This window comes from Lepidochelys olivacea (genome assembly GCF_965140295.1).
Source record: "Lepidochelys olivacea isolate rLepOli2 genome assembly, chromosome: 9".
Taxonomy (NCBI): domain Eukaryota; kingdom Metazoa; phylum Chordata; order Testudines; family Cheloniidae; genus Lepidochelys; species Lepidochelys olivacea.
In genome coordinates this window covers 24,154,093-24,171,856 of record NC_140419.1, presented here as the reverse complement: position 1 = coordinate 24,171,856, position 17,764 = coordinate 24,154,093, and the positions used below count along the sequence as shown (strand labels likewise).

At 41.8% G+C, this 17,764-nt stretch overlaps 1 protein-coding gene across 7 annotated transcripts in view; it reads right to left on the bottom strand.

Annotated features, from left to right (window-relative positions):
- VEPH1 (ventricular zone expressed PH domain containing 1) overlaps positions 1-17,764 on the bottom strand; it is a 177,712-nt gene that overhangs the window by 63,292 nt on the left and 96,656 nt on the right. For all 7 annotated transcript variants that reach the window (XM_084638166.1, XM_084638164.1, XM_084638167.1 and 4 more), the window contains 2 exons: positions 9,403-9,542; positions 44-178 (listed from right to left, as the gene is read on the bottom strand). In XM_084638166.1, coding sequence (XP_084494292.1) covers positions 44-178; positions 9,403-9,542 — 275 coding nt within the window. The remainder of the gene's footprint in view (positions 1-43; positions 179-9,402; positions 9,543-17,764) is intronic.

Here is a 17,764-nt window from a genome sequence, read left to right as displayed (position 1 = left end):
CACTTCCTCCCCCTCAACCCCACCCCAAGGAATAAATGTTTACCTTCTGGTGTGGAAATGTAGATTGAATCATCGCAGTTTCAAAACCATGTGTTCCCTTCAGCTGTGTCTTCTCCCACAGGGTTTCAAGGACTTGCACAGTGTTACTTTGTATGGACAAGGGTTCTGGAAACAAGTTCTGGAGAAAATATTTGAAAAGAAAATTTCAATCTGAGTCTTAAAATCGTATTGTTATTTCAGAATGCTACAACTACACAAAGTAATTGCTGTCCTTGTTACATCTTATATCAAGAGCAGAATATCTGACACTGACATTTAAAAACAATTCAGTGCAGTTAAGATGGATACGAATCAATGCAAAGTATATAAATCTGTGAAACTAAATAATTCCTGTATATGCCATTAGTTCTGAGACTATTTCTGTGCACAATACCTGGATTTCCCAGGTACTTGATTCATTACATTTTACATATAAGCTAGTACGACTATATACAGATAACATACCACAACTACCCTGTGTGCGCACATGTAAAACACGAGTATATAGCAGTGCTGGTAGTGGGGAGAGCACTGGACTCAGAAGACCTGGGTTCTATTGCTGGCTCTATTACTAACCTATAAGTGACCCATGGGCAAGTCACTTCACCTCTGTGTGCCTCAGTAAAGCGGTGTTAATGATGCTGACCAACTCTGTAAAGTGCTAGGAGATCTAATGTTGAAAAGTGATACGTGAACTAGCTATTAGTAGCAGTATTAGCACTCATTATATACTAGTATTCTGTCTCTTTTGGCAAAGGACCTGGGATGCATACATTGAAAGCCCAGTGCAGAGAGAAAATTAACTTCTTATCCCAGTCTCCTTTCTCAGCAAGACCTAGTCTTACCCCTCCAGATTCCCCATCCCAATCTCACAGCCCCGTCATGCCCATTTCTCCGCCTCCACTCCCAACTCCTTGTCTTCAGCCTTCTTGTCACCCAGTCCCAATTCCCTCCTTCCAGGCTCCTTGTCTTATTGGTCTCTCTTCCTCCCTCTGGCTTCCAGTTACCCCTCCCCTCCACCTGCATTCTCTGTCCCCACTGGCTTGCAGTCCCAGTTTCCCTGCCAAGGCTCATTGTTCCAGTCTCCTTGCCCCGACAGTCCCAGTCTCCCCCATCTCCTCATCCAATCTCAGTCCCCCCCACCCCATCCCCCCATTTCCTCCCTAGTTCCCCAGCCCAGTGTCCTTGCCTGCTAGTTTCAATCTCCTTTTCCAGCCAGTCTCTGTCTGCCCCATCTCCCAATCCCTGTCTTCTTGCCCACCGAGTCCAAGTCTCCCTCCCCAACTCCCAGTTTCAATTTCCCTCCCAAACCCAGCAGCCTCCAAGTCCTGCACTTTCCCTTCCACAGACTCCTTGTTCTAATGTAATCCCCCTGCACACAAACCCCCAAGTCTGGCTCATGTCTCTTCAGCACTTGAATCATGTAGCTTGCTCCTCCATGCTGCCTGGGACCAGCAGGTAGGAGGCGGGGTATCACTGAGCACCCAAAAGACAAAAGTCTCCCTGCTCTGAGTTCTGGTGCTTGATCCCAGCCTGACCCACAGCAGGCTAGAGATGCAATTGCAGGGAAAGCCTGCTCAACTCTGGGCTGACGCATGCCCAATATGGATGCAAGTTTCAGGCAATTTAGCTGCTAAAAATCTAAGATATTTCTACTGGGCATGCGTGAACTGTGATTTTTCAGAGATTTAGAACTTGGCCAAATTCAGGCATATTTTCACAGGAGTGGCAAAAGGCATGTCCCTGACATAAAGGCACCCCTTGCCAAATTTCTAGTCTAGTATAGGGGCACCAGAGGGATTCAAAAAAAGCGTCACCCTGATTTTTTTTTTTTAATATGGGCAAAACATATACTCTCCTAGACACATTCTTAGACATGGCTAAACCATTTTAGCTTACATTTTCCAGAACAATTTCTGCTTATGGGACACCTTTGCATGGAAAATTTCAACCCAAACAGTTAAAGTTTGGCAAAGTTACAAGCAACTGAAAACAGGGTCTTATAATGTGAAATATCAGACAACCTTAAAAATAGGGGGCACTACTAACACTGCCTATTATACAGTTTCGAGCCTGAAGAGACCAATTAAGCCAGAGGCTGTAGAGTTGACCTATATCATCTGATGCAAAATTTGCTGTAGGAAAAAGCTTAATAAATAAATCAAACTTGAAAAATTGACCTAGATTTGTTCCTCTTCAGCTGGACATTACGGTCTTGCATTTTCAGAAAATTTCAGTACTACTTAAATACCATGCTTTCTTCCTCCAAGACCATCCATTATTCTACCTTCATTTCTGTTCTTAATAATCATTTAATTGGAAAAACAGTCTCCTCTCAAATCTACAAAACAGCTCTGAAGTCAAATATTCTGCTCCTTCTATGAAGATAAAATCCACCCATCTTGAAATAATAAATACGTATAATAATAATTTGCAGTTCCACAACTTTCAGCCAAGGATTTCAAAGCATATTACAATTATTAACCAAGACTTTCACAATTATAGGGAGAACAGAAGACAGAAGTCAGGATCTGTTATGGAGATATGAGAGGAAAATTATTCCTTTGCACTCAACAAAAAGAGGATAATAAATGGCAAAACATTGCATTTATTCACAAAAATAAGGTAACTCATGGAATTCCTTGGATCTGGGACAAAATAACTATAAAAAAGTCATTTAACTACATTTGGTAAATGCTAACACATTATAAATATACTTTCTACCAAATTCATGCCTTGCACAATTCCGCTGCCGTCAGGGGAGTTACACCAGGGATGAATGTAGCATGGTATTTAATTTAAAAATGGTTAAATAGACACAGTATGTGAAAGCTTTTAGAGTTTCAAACAAATGAAAAAAGTGTAAATTACGATACATCAAACTTCATGTTACTGCACAATGGGGTTGAATAGTGAATACAACATAATAAGAACCATCATTTTTTCACAGAAGGGCATACACACTGCTATGTGTACAGTGTATTTGCAAGGACACAAAACCAAATGTTACTGACTTGATCCTGCACATCTGAAGCCCATGGGAGTATTGCTGTGGACTCACTGGCACCAGAATCGGGCTCTAGATGTTCAGCAGTAATTTTTACTACAATTATTTCAAAAGCAATAGAAGAATAAAGCTGCAAGGACCCCTATATCAACCAGTAATTCAGAATAGAAACAAAGCCATAGACATAAAAGATGGTAAAAAAACAAATTCCTAGGGAAATAAGGACTAGATCATGGTGTTACCACAAGCCCACAGGAAGGGGCAACGTAGAATTTCATTGCCCCAGGAGCACACCAGGGACAGAATGAGACTCTTAAGTTTGTTTACACTAGAGCTGAAAGGTGTCATTTTCATCTCAAGGAGACATACTTGTTCTAATTGCACTGGCATGCTAAAAATAAAACATAGCCCAGGTAGTGCAAGCAGCAGAAGGGACTAGCCACCCCAAGTATGATCCTGTCCAAGATCATGGGTTTATGCTCAGGGCAGCTAGCCCATCCTTCTGTTCGTGCTGCCACAGCTACACTCCTTTTTAGCATACTAGCTCAATCACAGGTATGTCTCCTCATACTGGGAATTACACCTCCCGCTCCAATGCGGAGTCACTGTTCAGTCCCTGCTGCCCCCTTGCTCCAAAAGGGAAAATATTCTGGTCCTAGCAGAGTTTACATCCCCTTCTAGCCTGGCTCAGCTCTGCCAGCCAGTCCCTTGGAGAGGCAGAGCCAAGACTCTGGGGGATGAGGCTTTCTTCCGGCAACTCACAGAAGCTACTAGATTGCACGCCCTGGTTCTCATGGGTGACTTTAATCTTCCTGATATCTGCTGGGAGAGCAATACAGCGGTGCATAGACAATCCAGGAAGTTTTTGGAAAGCATAGGGGACAATTTCCTGGTGCAAGTGCTAGAGGAGCCAACTGGGGGGGAGCTTTTCTTGACCTGCTGCTCACAAACAGGGAAGAATTAGTGGGGGAAGCAAAAGTGGACGGGAATCTGGGAGGCAGTGACCATGAGTTGGTTGAGTTCAGGATCCTGACACAGGGAAGACAGGTAAGCAGCAGGATACAGACCCTGGACTTCAGGAAAGCAGACTTTGACTCCCTCAGGGAATGGATGGGTAGGATCCCCTGGGGGACTAACATGAAGGGGAAAGGAGTCCAGGAGAGCTGGCTGTATTTCAAGGAATCCCTGTTGAGGTTACAGGGACAAACCATCCCGATGAGTCGAAAAAATAGTGAATATGGCAGGCGACCAGCTTCGCTTAACGGTGAAATCCTAGCGGATCTTAAACATAAAAAAGAAGCTCACAAGAAGTGGAAGGTTGGACATATGACCAGGGAAGAGTATAAAAATATTACTTGGGCATGTAGGAATGAAATCAGGAGGGCCAAATCGCACCTGGAGCTGCAGCTAGAAAGAGATGTCAAGAGTAACAAGAAGGGTTTCTTCAGGTATGCTGGCAACAAGAAGAAAGCCAAGGAAAGTGCGGGCCCCTTACTGAATGAGGGAGGCAACCTAGTGACAGAGGATGTGGAAAAAGCTAATGTGCTCAATGCTTTTTTTGCCTCTGTCTTCACTAACAAGGACAGCTCCCAGACTGCTGCGCTGGGCATCACAACATGGGGAGTAGATGGCCAGCCCTCTGTGGAGAAAGAGGTGGTTAGGGACTATTTAGAAAAGCTGGACGTGCACAAATCCATGGGGCCGGACAAGTTGCATCCGAGAATGCTAAAGGAATTGGCGGCTGTGATTGCAGAGCCATTGGCCATTATATTTGAAAACTCGTGGCAAATGGGGGAAGTCCCAGATGACTGGAAAAAGGCTAATGTAGTGCCAATCTTTAAAAAAGGGAAGAAGGAGGATCCTGGGAACTACAGGCCAGTCAGCCTCACCTCAGTCCCCGCAAAAATCATGGAGCAGGTCCTCAAGGAATCAATCCTGAAGCACTTACATGAGAGGAAAGTGATCAGGAACAGTCAGCATGGATTCACCAAGGGAAGGTCATGCCTGACTAATCTAATCGCCTTCTATGATGAGATTACTGGTTCTGTGGATGAAGGGAAAGCAGTGGATGTATTGTTTCTTGACTTTAGCAAAGCTTTTGATACGGTCTCCCACAGTATTCTTGTCAGCAAGTTAAAGAAGTATGGGCTGGATGAATGCACTATAAGGTGGGTAGAAAGTTGGCTAGATTGTCGGGCTTAACGGGTAGTGATCAATGGCTCCATGTCTAGTTGGTGGCCAGTGTCAAGTGGAGTGCCCCAGGGGTCGGTCCTGGGGCCAGTTTTGTTCAATATCTTCATAAATGATCTGGAGGATGGTGTGGATTGCACTCTCAGCAAATTTGTGGATGATACTAAACTGGGAGGAGTGGTTGATACGCTGGAGGGCAGGGATAGGATACAGAGGGACCTAGACAAATTGGAGGATTGGGCCAAAAGAAATCTGATGAGGTTCAATAAGGATAAGTGCAGGGTCCTGTGCACAGCTACAGACTAGGGACCGAATGGCTAGGCAGCAGTTCAGCAGAAAAGGACCTAGGTGTGACAATGGACGAGAAGCTGGATATTAGTCAGCAGTGTGCCCTTGTTGCCAAGAAGGCCAATGGCATTTTGGGATGTATAAGTAGGGGCATAGCGAGCAGATCGAGGGACGTGATCGTTCCCCTCTATTCGACATTGGTGAGGCCTCATCTGGAGTACTGTGTCCAGTTTTGGCCCCACATTACAAGAAGGATGTGGATAAATTGGAGAGAGTCCAGCGAAGGGCAACAAAAATGATTAGGGGTCTAGAACACATGACTTATGAGGAGAGGCTGAGGGAACTGGGATTGTTTAGTCTGCAGAAGAGAAGAATGAAAGGAGATTTGATAGCTGCTTTCAACTACCTGAGAGGTGGTTCCAGAGAGGATGGTTCTAGACTATTCTCAGTGGTAGAAGAGGACAGGACAAGGAGTAATGGTCTCAAGTTGCAGTGGGGGAGGTTTAGGTTGGATATTAGGAAAAACTTCACTAAGAGGGTGGTGAAACACTGGAATGCATTACCTAGGGAGGTGGTAGAATCTCCTTCCTTAGAAGTTTTTAAGGTCAGGCTTGACAAAGCCCTGGCTGGGATGATTTAGTTGGGGATTGGTCCTGCTTTGAGCAGGGGGTTGGACTAGATGACCTCCTGAGGTCCCTTCCAACCCTGATATTCTATGATTCTGTGACTCCACTTATTGTTGCAATCCTGTCTGCTCACTACCTGTGTGCCTGCATGGGAGGGTGAGCAGCTTCCCCTGCAGCAGCTGCTCTTACACATGCTCACAGACCAGATGGAGATGCCCACGGAGGGGAGTGCTTTATGCCCCTCTCTCCCCAGAATGGGTGTGAAAGATGACTCATGATGAGCCCTATACATTCAGGGATCTATTCTCTTCTGGGTACATAGTGGGTTGCACATGGGACTTCCTGTGCATAGATGGAAGAATGTAGTCTTGTGAGTTTCTAGCATAGTATAGATGGGGTATATTCCAGATTTTTTTAAAAAATAAACATATAAGGAACAGCATCAATATATGAGCTGCTATGGTTAAGATGAGCCAAAATTTAAGGGTGTCAGCTTGGCAACAGCACTTTTAATTTAACAAATGCAATTACCCAAGACAGAAATGTGAAAAAACACATTAAAGCCAAAGTGTAACTGGAGCAGTCATGGTCCAGGAGTTTTAAATGAGGTGAGGCTCCCAAGGGGGATGAGGAGGTATTTAAAAAAAAAATAGGAGGAGAGGAGAGAGAGAGATGAGGAACAGAATGCAGACAGAAGCAGTGGGGGTGGGGGAAGAGGGATGGGAAATCTGTTGAGATAGGAAATATTGCAAAGCTTATTGTCCCAGCTCTATAAAAGACTGAAAGGGTCATGCCAAAGTGCAATGTAATCTTGGTAAAAGGGTTAAAGAGATTTTTAAAAAGAAAAAATATGAGGAAAACATTAAGCAGGAGGAAATAAAGGTGGAATCAAAGATGAAAGCATCACTACAATTGATTCAAAATATACAACAGAGAGAAAGAGAGAAGGACTGAAATCATTTTGTTAACATCCAGCAAGATGGTATGTTTTTGGCATCAGATTATATATAAGTTCATAAAGAAACAGACTGTTTACTCTCCTAGTATACGTCTCCCTTGTTTCTGCTCTTCCTTCTCTGCTCATTCTCATGCATTTTAATACATCTTTTCCATCAGCTGTTTCCCTTGCTCTCATTTTTCTGTCATGCAGGTTATTTCTCCCTGCGGCCACTTTCACCTTTACTTTTTCCTTAAAAAAATTCTCTTTTCAAATTCAATCTTTCAGCTTCTTGTTTACCTCTCTTTATTTTTAACTTGTTTTGTCTTTTCTTATTTCTTTGTCCTCCTTCTCCCCTTTTACCTTCTCTCTTTCCCTGAATTCTCTCTGCCCCTCAAATGCTAATGTCTCTTTCCCTTCCCTACTTCCAGGAAGGGACCACACCCTTAAAAACCAGCAGATCACATTTCTTCTTTTCTCCTCCTGGGCTCTACATAGTCTAGCTGGGGCAGATAACAGCTTGCCTCTTGCTCAGTGGCTTAGTTGCTCTCAGATCTTTGCAGGGTGAGCACTTAAGCCGCAATCCAGCCAAGAATTCTTCCCCCTCCTACCGAACAACCAGCATCACCTGGCTCACACCCTCCCCTCCCCACATCCCCACCAAATCAGAACACCCACCCATCCACACCCTCCCGCCAGCATCCTCTAGGTGTGGAAAAGCAGGAACAGAGGCAGAAGGAATATGATTGTGATTTGAAATAGCTGCACATAACAAATCCTCTATCCCCACTCTATAGCTTCCACCCTACTATTGAACCCATGTGCTGAAGGAAGCACGTGCGAACAGTCATGTACTCTGCTGTGCAAAACTGAAGAAATCTGTGTTCCTTGCTCTGTGCCTCCTCCCTCAGCCACCTGTGGTCTATGTCCTGCAGGGTGGTAATTCCTCAGTGGCATCCAGCTCTACCCTTTAGGGGCTGAAGCAGCTCCAAATCCTAGTGGCAGTGAGTGGTATTGTACTTTGTCATACCCTGCTAAACTACACAGCTGTGACAGTGGTGGGTTTACCCCATTAGGCCCTAATGACCTGCTGGCTGCCACAGCAAAGATCACTTTTCAGGGTCAGGTTCAAGATGAATGTGCTCAGCTCCAGAACCAGCTGCTGGCAGTGCTGAAATTAGACTGGAGATGGCAAGGAGGGCTCAGCTCACTGGAAGTACAGTAATCTGCTTGCTGGTATATCTACTTGAAATGAAAGAGTTGAATCAAAATGGTTCTTACTTCTCATTTGCATTTTTCTGATCTTGTGTGTACTTATTTCTAGGACATCATACAACATGTAGGAGTATGTTGATTTGTTAAATCAACCAAATGTCCATTAGGAACATAATTTACAGTACTACATTTGTTTGAATATTCACATGGTAAACATTTAGCCAAGATCAAGGGTAGCATTAGTTTTATATCTGATGTATCCTCTATGTCACTATGCCTTGTACTTGCGGCTAGATTGACCCAATGATCTAATAGGTCTTTTCCATCTCTAATTACTAAGATTGCAATAACATTGGGCATACTGCATCTTTAAACTACTATATATAGTTTGAGAAGTTGATTTTTTTTTTATTATGAACACAAGAAAAACCATCATGATTCATCTTGAACTGGGAATGCAGATTTGTTTTTCCTTTATATTATTCAATATACCGCAATATATATATTCCAGATAAGCATGATCAATTAATGGTCTTTCTTTGGAAATATATTTAATATAACCATCAAAAGAATCTTAATCAATAGTTGAACAACACTGATCAAATCCTGATGACCTTACTCAGGATTTTGCTCTCTGGGAGTTTTGAGTAAGGGGTGCTGAGCACCACCAAGGCCTACTGAAGTCTAAAGACCAGACTCCACTTCCACAGAAATCAGCTGAAGTTTGCCTATTCATTTCTACGGAAGCAGAATGGGGTCTTGACTTTAATGGGAGTTTTGCCTGAAAAAGGATGACCAGTTTTGGTCCAATGTTTGTACTTCAGATTTCTTAATTTCATATGGGCATCTTAAATTTGTTATATTTAAGAGAAATCACATACTCTGTCATACATTATGCCACTCTACTGCAAAGCACTGGAGAATAAAGAGCTTATAACTAACTCTGTCCACTTCTGAGAAATCAGAAGGGGAAATTCAAAGGATACACACATACAGTAACATTGATGGAGATGATAAACATATCAAAATGGGTTACCGTTAAAACATTTTTTTCATGTACAGTTTATTGAGGTGCCACTACTTATATGTATTGCACACACCTGCTGAAAGAGAAACATGATATGGATCCATAGCTGAGGCTGCCGGCTGATGAGTGTAAAACTGGATTTACTGTATAGGCAGTAATGACCCTTCAGGGGGCAGCTGAAGAACAGCTTTGCTACACAACTTCTAACAGTATCTAGAAACAAATATACACAATATTAACATTAACTACTTAAAAGAGATCTAACTACCTGATATTACTTTACACTTAAAAATGCAATGATTCTGGCTATAGGAAACGACTATTTTCATATCTGAAATATACCAATTATGTCTTCATTTTTCACTCTCTCACATTTCAATGTTTATGCAGATAAGAGTAGATATTAATTTAGTCGGTATCATTAGCTGTCTGTAAAACTCAAAATGGGTGAAATTCAGCCCTGCTGAGAGGGTCAGCACACAGGCAATATATCACTTAAACTGAATATAAGCCATAATGAGTGGTGCATAGGCCCTGTACTGATCCTGTGCACAGGACTACATTTCACCCACTGCACATACAAAACTCCACTGTTTTGCACATTATGTAGCCATTTATTGCTGACTTCACAGGGCAGAATTAGGCCTTTAGTATGTATCACTTCCTTTTTGTTAAAGAATGCACTGAAGCTTGTATTTTACACTCTCAGTCTTGCTTATTAAAACAGACACATTAAAACTGTTCACAACTCATTCTTATTTAAAAAAGAGTTGGTTGAAAGAGCATCCCATGTTAGGTAGCAACCAAGTGAGACTTCACTTTTGGCCCATGTTTATGCAGTTCTCACCCAGGCCTTACTCAGGCAAAAACTGCTTTCAATAGGGCTTATGTGCAAAATAATGAATTTCAGGACTTCGCCCTTCAAAAACCAAAGCTGAGCCATTGGTCATTGGCTAGAGCAGTGTTACTCAACCTACTCTGTCACTGACTAGATTGACTAAAAGCCAGAAAAAAAAGTTAAATATATTTACAAATACCAGTATGCATGCCACACATTTATTATTCAGCAGTACTTAATACAGTCATCCTAAAAGTTACAATAAGAGCAGTATTATTCAGGGTTCAATGAGCAATTTGGCATTCTGAGTCTGTCATCAGTTTAAATGACTTTGGGGTCCATAAATGTCACTTCTCATCAAGTATATAAAATAATCTTCATAATACATTGCTCTTAAATATCACCTTCCAACCCAGGATCTCAAAGCACTTTGCAAATATTCACGATGTAAGAGTGGCAACACCCAAGTGAGGTAGGGAATTATTGTTACCATCATTTTACCAACAAACCAAACAAACAACAAAAAACACCACACCTAAGGAGTACTTGTGGCACCTTAGAGACTAACACATTTATTTGGGCATAAGCTTTCGTGGGCTAAAACCCACTTCATCAGATGCATGCAGTGGAAAATACAGTAGGAAGATGTATATACACACACAGAGAACATGAAAAAATGGGTGTTGCCATAACAACTGTAACGAGACCAATTAAGTAAGGTGGGCTAATATCAGCAGGAGAAAAAAAACCTTTTGTAGTGATAATCAGGTTGGCCCATTTCAAACAGTTGACAAGAAGGTATGAGAAACAGTTGGGGGGAAACATTAGCATGGGGAAATAGTTTTTATTTTGTGCAATGACTCACCCACTCCCAGTCTTTATTCAAGCCTAATTTAATGGTGTCCAGTTTGCAAATTAACTCCAGTTCTGCAGTTTCTTGTTGGAGCCTGTTTTTGAAATTTTTTGTTGTTGGAGAATTGCAACTTTTAGGTCTGAAATTGAGTTACCAGGGAGGTTGAAGTGTTCTCTGACAGATTTTTGAATGTTATAGTTTGACATCTGATTTGTGTCTGATCCAGACCACATCACACGATCCATTGTCTACAGCCAAGCTTTAAGATACAACCGCATTTCCTCCAATCTCTCAGACGATCCTTCTCTCACAGATCTTGGGAGACAGGCCAGTCCTCGCTTACAGCCAGCCCCCCAATCTGAAGCAAATACTCACCAGCAACCACACACCAGACAACAAAAACACTAACCCAGAACCCTATCCTTGCAACAAACACTGGTGCCAACTCTGTCCACATATCTATTCAGGGGACACCATCATAGGACCTAACCACATCAGCTACACTATCAGAGGCGTGTTCACCTGCACATCTACCAATGTGATATATGGCATGTGCCAGCAAAGCCCCTCTGCCATGTACATTGGCCAAACCGGACAATCTCTATGCAAAAGAATAAATGGACACAAATCAGATGTCAAGAATTATAACATTCAAAAACCAGTCAGAGAACACTTCAACCTCCCTGGTAACTCAATTTCAGACCTAAAAGTTGCAATTCTCCAACAACAAAAAACTTCAAAAAAGACTCCAACGAGAAACTGCAGAACTGGAGTTAATTTGCAAACTGGACACCATTAAATTAGGCTTGAATAAAGACTGGGAGTGGGTGAGTCATTACACAAAGTAAAAACTATTTCCCCATGCTAATATTTTCTCCCTACTGTTAGTCACACCTTCTTGTCAACAATTTGAAATGGACCATCCTGATCATCACAACAAAAGGGTTTTTTTCCTCCTGCTGATAATAGCCCACCTTAATTGATTAGTCTCATTAGAGTTGGTATGGCAACACCCATTTTTTCATGTTATCTGTGTATATATCTCTTCCTACTGTATTTTCCACTGCATGCATCGGATGAAGTGGGTTTTAGCCCATGAAAGCTTATGCCCAAATAAATGTGTTAGTTTAAGGTGCCACAAGTACTTCTCGTTTGTCTGGTTTTTTTGCTGATGCAGACTAACACAGCTACCACTCTGAAACCTATCATTTTACAGCGAGACTTGCTGTAAGACAGTGGCAGAGGCAGTCCATTGTTCTGACCTCCAGACATCACTGACACTAGTGCAAATACAAATATTTTCATAGAAAAAATAATGGAAAGTTTTAGTTTTGGGGGTGGTTTTGCATTTAAAGGTTAATAAATTAAATGACATGGAAGTTTGCAGAAACATCTATACATTCATAGGTGTAAAAACATCAAACCAACACTTGGAATGGAGATTAGATCGCCTCATTGGAACAGACAGACTCTCTCCAAAGGTCACAGCTTGATTGTGTGGTTGCAAGGTTAAGTACAATCAAAACAGAGAGGCTGTTTCTATTTTTCCCCACAGACCCTCAATCGCTCACTCATGTTTTTCTGTTGAAACCAGTATTAGCTTTGTTTATTTTTCTCAACCACATTCATATTAGTTCTCTCTGAACAAACCATGGAGGTGACATGCAACCTGAAAGCACCCGCAGTGTGACATTCTTAATACAGAAGGCTGTATGCACCACATATTATAGCATGATTCCAATCATATTTAAGCTCAGTTTAACTGGAATGGCAGCACAGACAGCCCTTTAGTTGCTTGTTTCCATTTTTGCAAAATGTTGACTTGGAGGCCCTAATTCTCTTTCCTGGCTGTGCTAAGCTCAATGCAAAAATGCAGCCCACAACTGTGACTTTCCATCATCTTTGCACTTCACCCATTGATAGAATGGCTGGCGGGGCCAGCCAGGCCCGCAGCATAAATAAGAGCAACTCTGATGTTGCTCTAACTTATGCCCAGTTGCCTATCATCCCAAGAGGCCATTTCAGCAGCTGGGAATAGCCAGATCAAGCATGCTCATTCTACTCCTCTGATCCTCCCCATCTATAACCTCTCATGCCCCTGCTCTGGAGATGGCAAAAGGGGGAATGACTCTACACCACCTGGAGATTTCCCCTGTGTTGGTGGAATTCCCAGAGGCCAGATCTAAAAGCCTTATGGCCCCTTAACACTGGAGTATCACAAAGGAGCCATAATGTAACGGGGAATCTGGCCCTGATATTTATTGTTCAGTCAGTGGACCCATCCAGCAATCATTCTGTGTATGCAATGCCCATTGATGCTAATGATATAATTGAGTAAAGATTGGCAAAACGAGGGATGATTTTGGTTTTGCACAATTTAAATCCCACCTATATGGACCCTCTCTCTAAGTTTAAGCAGTATTCAAACAAAGACATTTTTAATAGAGTAGGTCTTAGAAGGTCTAATTCTCCATGGCACTGCACCTTGGTTAGTTATGTCTGTGCAGACTGAGCGTAAAGTACAATCAAATCAGACTCCTCCACTCATTTACAATGATGGTAGCATTTGATATGCACCTAGCACAAGTGCAGATGACTTTACAGGGTGCAAGGCAGTGGAGAATCAGGCCTAGAGGGCCTTGTATCAGTTTTCCTCCATGAGAAAGATAGATGACATCCACTCTGTCTTCATAAGGCCTGAGTATTTGTGTGTGCATGCATGTGACTGCTGTGCCACTTTCCTCACGGCTGCTATCCATAGGGTAGAATAGCAGACAGCCCTCCTTGCTGGTTAATGGGGCCAATGGCTCCATATATATGCAAACATGCTATTCCTGGCATGCTCAAGTGACCTTCTTGTGCCAGCTTTAGCAGGGCCAGTTCAGAAACCTTTTTGGGGGGTGAGCAGGGGTGTGCAGATACTTCTGTATAACTGCTCACCCAGTGGGCTTCATGTGCAGCCTCTCTGAAATCATATGGCAGTTTTGCCAAGTCCTTTGCACCCAGGGGAATATCGTCCTTAGTGACTGACTTTAGGAAAAGACACAACCTTTCTAAACTCCCCAAGCTTCACTGCAACAGAAGGAGGAGCATAGAGCCTTTCTATACCTTTGTCCATTGGCACATTTTACTGTTAGGACCATGCATTTAGGCCTTGACCCAGCAAAGTGTGTAAGCATATGCATAATCCCATTTAAGTCACTGGGACCACTCACATGTGTGCAGTTATGCACATGCTTAAGCACATGCTTTGGTAGATTAGAGCTTTAACCTATTTCCAATGGTGTTATTAGTATTACAGGTTTTAGTGTGAATAGTTACATTTTAATACAAAATCTAACATGAGTGTCAGTTGAGAGAACCTGTGGAGCATCACACTCAGTAGTATAGCATAATTCATTAATACTATTTAGTAGATTACCCTTTTTGGCACAATATATTCCTGCAAATTGCCACGCTACCCATAGCAGGCATTTTTTCAAACACCCAGCTACTTCAATACTGATTCTTACATGCTACATTTTCATATTTAAGAAGCTTATTGAAACATTTTTAGGAACAGTTACATTACCCCACACAAGGATTTTCCTTCTCATCTACTACCAGCAGTAGTGCATCAAATAGATGTCATTAATTGCTATTTCCTATTGTAACACATCATATAGCTGCATATTTTTAATATAATGATGCATTTCTAAAATCTCTTATCTGGGGCTCCCAAACATACATTACTTAAACCTCACAGTGTCCCTGTGAGGTCGATAACTGTTACTGTGCCCTTTCCACAAGTGGATGAAAGCTAAGGGATTTGTCCATACTCTCACACTTAGTGGCATAGCCTGGGACAGAACCAGTGTGTGTTCATACTCCTGCCCTAACCAATAGACAACCCATTCCATCTCATAACGATAGTTACTTTTTACCTCTGTATTATAGATATGTAGTTTATAAGTATTTGTGTGACATTCATGTTAGACAATTTATTACCAAAATACACTTTTCCTTGTAAAGCACCTGTACACAATGAATACAGATGAACAAATTTGGGTTAAAATTTCCAGATTCAGAGACCAGGACTTTCTCATTATCCAGATGTCTAATGTCCCACATATTCATAAGGTTTCGTCATCTCAGGATCTGGAGTTTGCTGCAACTTCAGCTCTGTCCTCTATTAGTTTTAGACCTATGTAGCTATCAGATTGCTTATGACTTCCATATTTGGCTATGCTTCTGAAAAAGATTAGTTGTTAAGGAATTCTGTGACTTCCCAACTGAGCTGTACATATACTATATAGAACACTTACCCCAGTCCTATCATGGTGATGCTTTGAAAAGCACAATTAATCAAAGGTATCTAGGGTGTAATTCCTACCGACGTCAGTGGCATTACTGCGGAGATATGTTTGACCAAAATCTGCTCTCACTCACAGCTCTTCAATTTAAGTTTAGTCATGATCATCCAGATCAAGTCAGTGTATTTGCATCTGTGTACATGTAGCAACTGAGGGTAGGCTCTGCTCTGCTTAATAGGATATTTTACTCTAAATGTACCTATTAGGTTAGGCAGCAGGTAATGCTTACAAAATAATGTAGAAGGGTCTAAAATAAATCAGTTGCAGATATGCATAGCACAGTGACAAAGTTTTGCATTCCCATTTTAATAAGATACATACACACCTGAGCAAAAGCTTCTTTCATCACCAATATAAAGTAGGTGAACTGAAGCTTTGGGAGAAATGTGTTTCTGTTCTGTATTCATTTACAGTAAGTGCTGTTCTGTGTTAGGGTACTGTTCTGTATTAATTTACAGTAAGTGCATCCAAGGATATCATGCGCACAAAACAGAGGAATCACAGTGATTGTGCTGTGAGGGGCAGTGGGAGCAGGAAGCAGGAATATTCCATATTCCATGCTCATGGTAGAAGTTGTCTTCATGGCAGAACTGCATAGTCCAACATGTAGGAGGTAAGAGAGGGAGTCAGGGGATGGATGGATGTCTATCACTATGAGGTTCCTACAAACACATGTGCAGTGAGTGTGCAGAAGATTCAGCCTCTATTCCAGTGCTGGGACTGGAAAAGAATCTGTGGAGAAGATGAAGGGCTGCCCCTGCCCTGCCCATGGAGGTGGAGGTGAATACTGTTTGCTCAGTTCTTAGGTGTTCCCCACATGAAGACTCCAAACAATTCACTCTGGCTTTGCACCGATGAAGATGATGAGTTTGTCCCTAAACTGCATGTTATCAGTGAGATACAATAATACATATGTAATCCTTGTCAACAAAAGGCAATTGTTTTGAAGCAATTTGCCCAACATTTAAGAAATCAGAATCACGCCAAATGCCAGTAATTCAAGATCGGCATAACTTTCTTTTGATGTTATTTAAAGCAATGAAGTGCTAATACAGCAAGGATGGCTCTGCATCTCTTTAAAATAATTGGCCAAAAATGTGTAATGGAAAAGGAAGGGAAAAAGTCACAAATTTCCTTGATGATGATATTATATCTTATATTTTAAAACCCCTGAAACTGGTTTATACTAGAACTAGTTTAACACTATAAAATTAATGGTCACTTCTAAAAATAGAAAGGAAATTTTTAGCAATTTGAACCAACTTCCATCTCTCTTAATAACCTGCCGCAACTGACATAAATCAATGTTTATGGAAACACCAACTCAACCTTTAGATTAGTGACTCTACAGACACCTCTATACTAAATGGATTCTTAAAAGCTGTTACTGTGAAAAAACCCAGATGATTCAAAGCAGAGACTAACTTATCTTATGACTATTTTAAGAACACTGGCTCAAGGAGTTGGAGGATAGATGATAAGTTAATATATACTTGAGACAAGATTGTTTAAGATTCCATGTACTTGCTATTAGGCCAAAAGACACTGCATTGGGAGGGAGGGGAAGGTCAGGGACAAGACAACTTGACATAGGGTATGTCCTCACTGCAGAATTAGTTTGGTGATCCGCACTTGGGTGTGAGGGCCCAGGTTGGTCTAACATGGTCATGAGCCACCACTCCGCAAAGTCACTCCACTACTGCTACTGTGCTGCTACACTCACTGATGTAAGGTGCTAGGACATCTGGGGTGATGTCTGGGGGACTTCTGGTGTTCTTAGTGCTACAGTAAGATGAGCCTGCTCGGTGATTCTTTCCCAATGAATTGAGAACTTGTCTGCCTTTGGGGTACATAGGAATTGTAGGAAGACTTTAGAGGACAGCACTCAAGGGATTTAGCCTGCATCCACACTGCAATGTGAGCAGGTTACCAGCCCAAGTGGAAGCAGCACTCAGGTGTTAACCTATATGCCAGTCTGGACAGGTAGTTCCAGTGTAAGCAGCACCACACTTAGGTGAGAGGTTGTGTGTGTGGATGGAAGCTGGGGTTAGGAGCAACACCCAAATAAAAACGTGAGTGAACCCTGCAGTGAGGACAATCCCATAGTTTTGATTCATTTTACAAGGAGCTTATACATATATAATTTTACTGGTGAGTATTTTATGTATTAGACTGAACAGCTGGATGGCTGTCAGTTATGTCACATTCATATTAATAACCTCCCCCCTAAAATTTAAGAGTATGGGACCCTTGCCTCTGCGTAGAGGCATAGTCATATATGTAAAGGATTTTGGTTCAAACAGCTACACCAAAAAATGTAGGAATAATGGATTTAACACCATGCAAAACACGTATGCAGAGACAATGGAAAATATAAATAATTGATGAACCA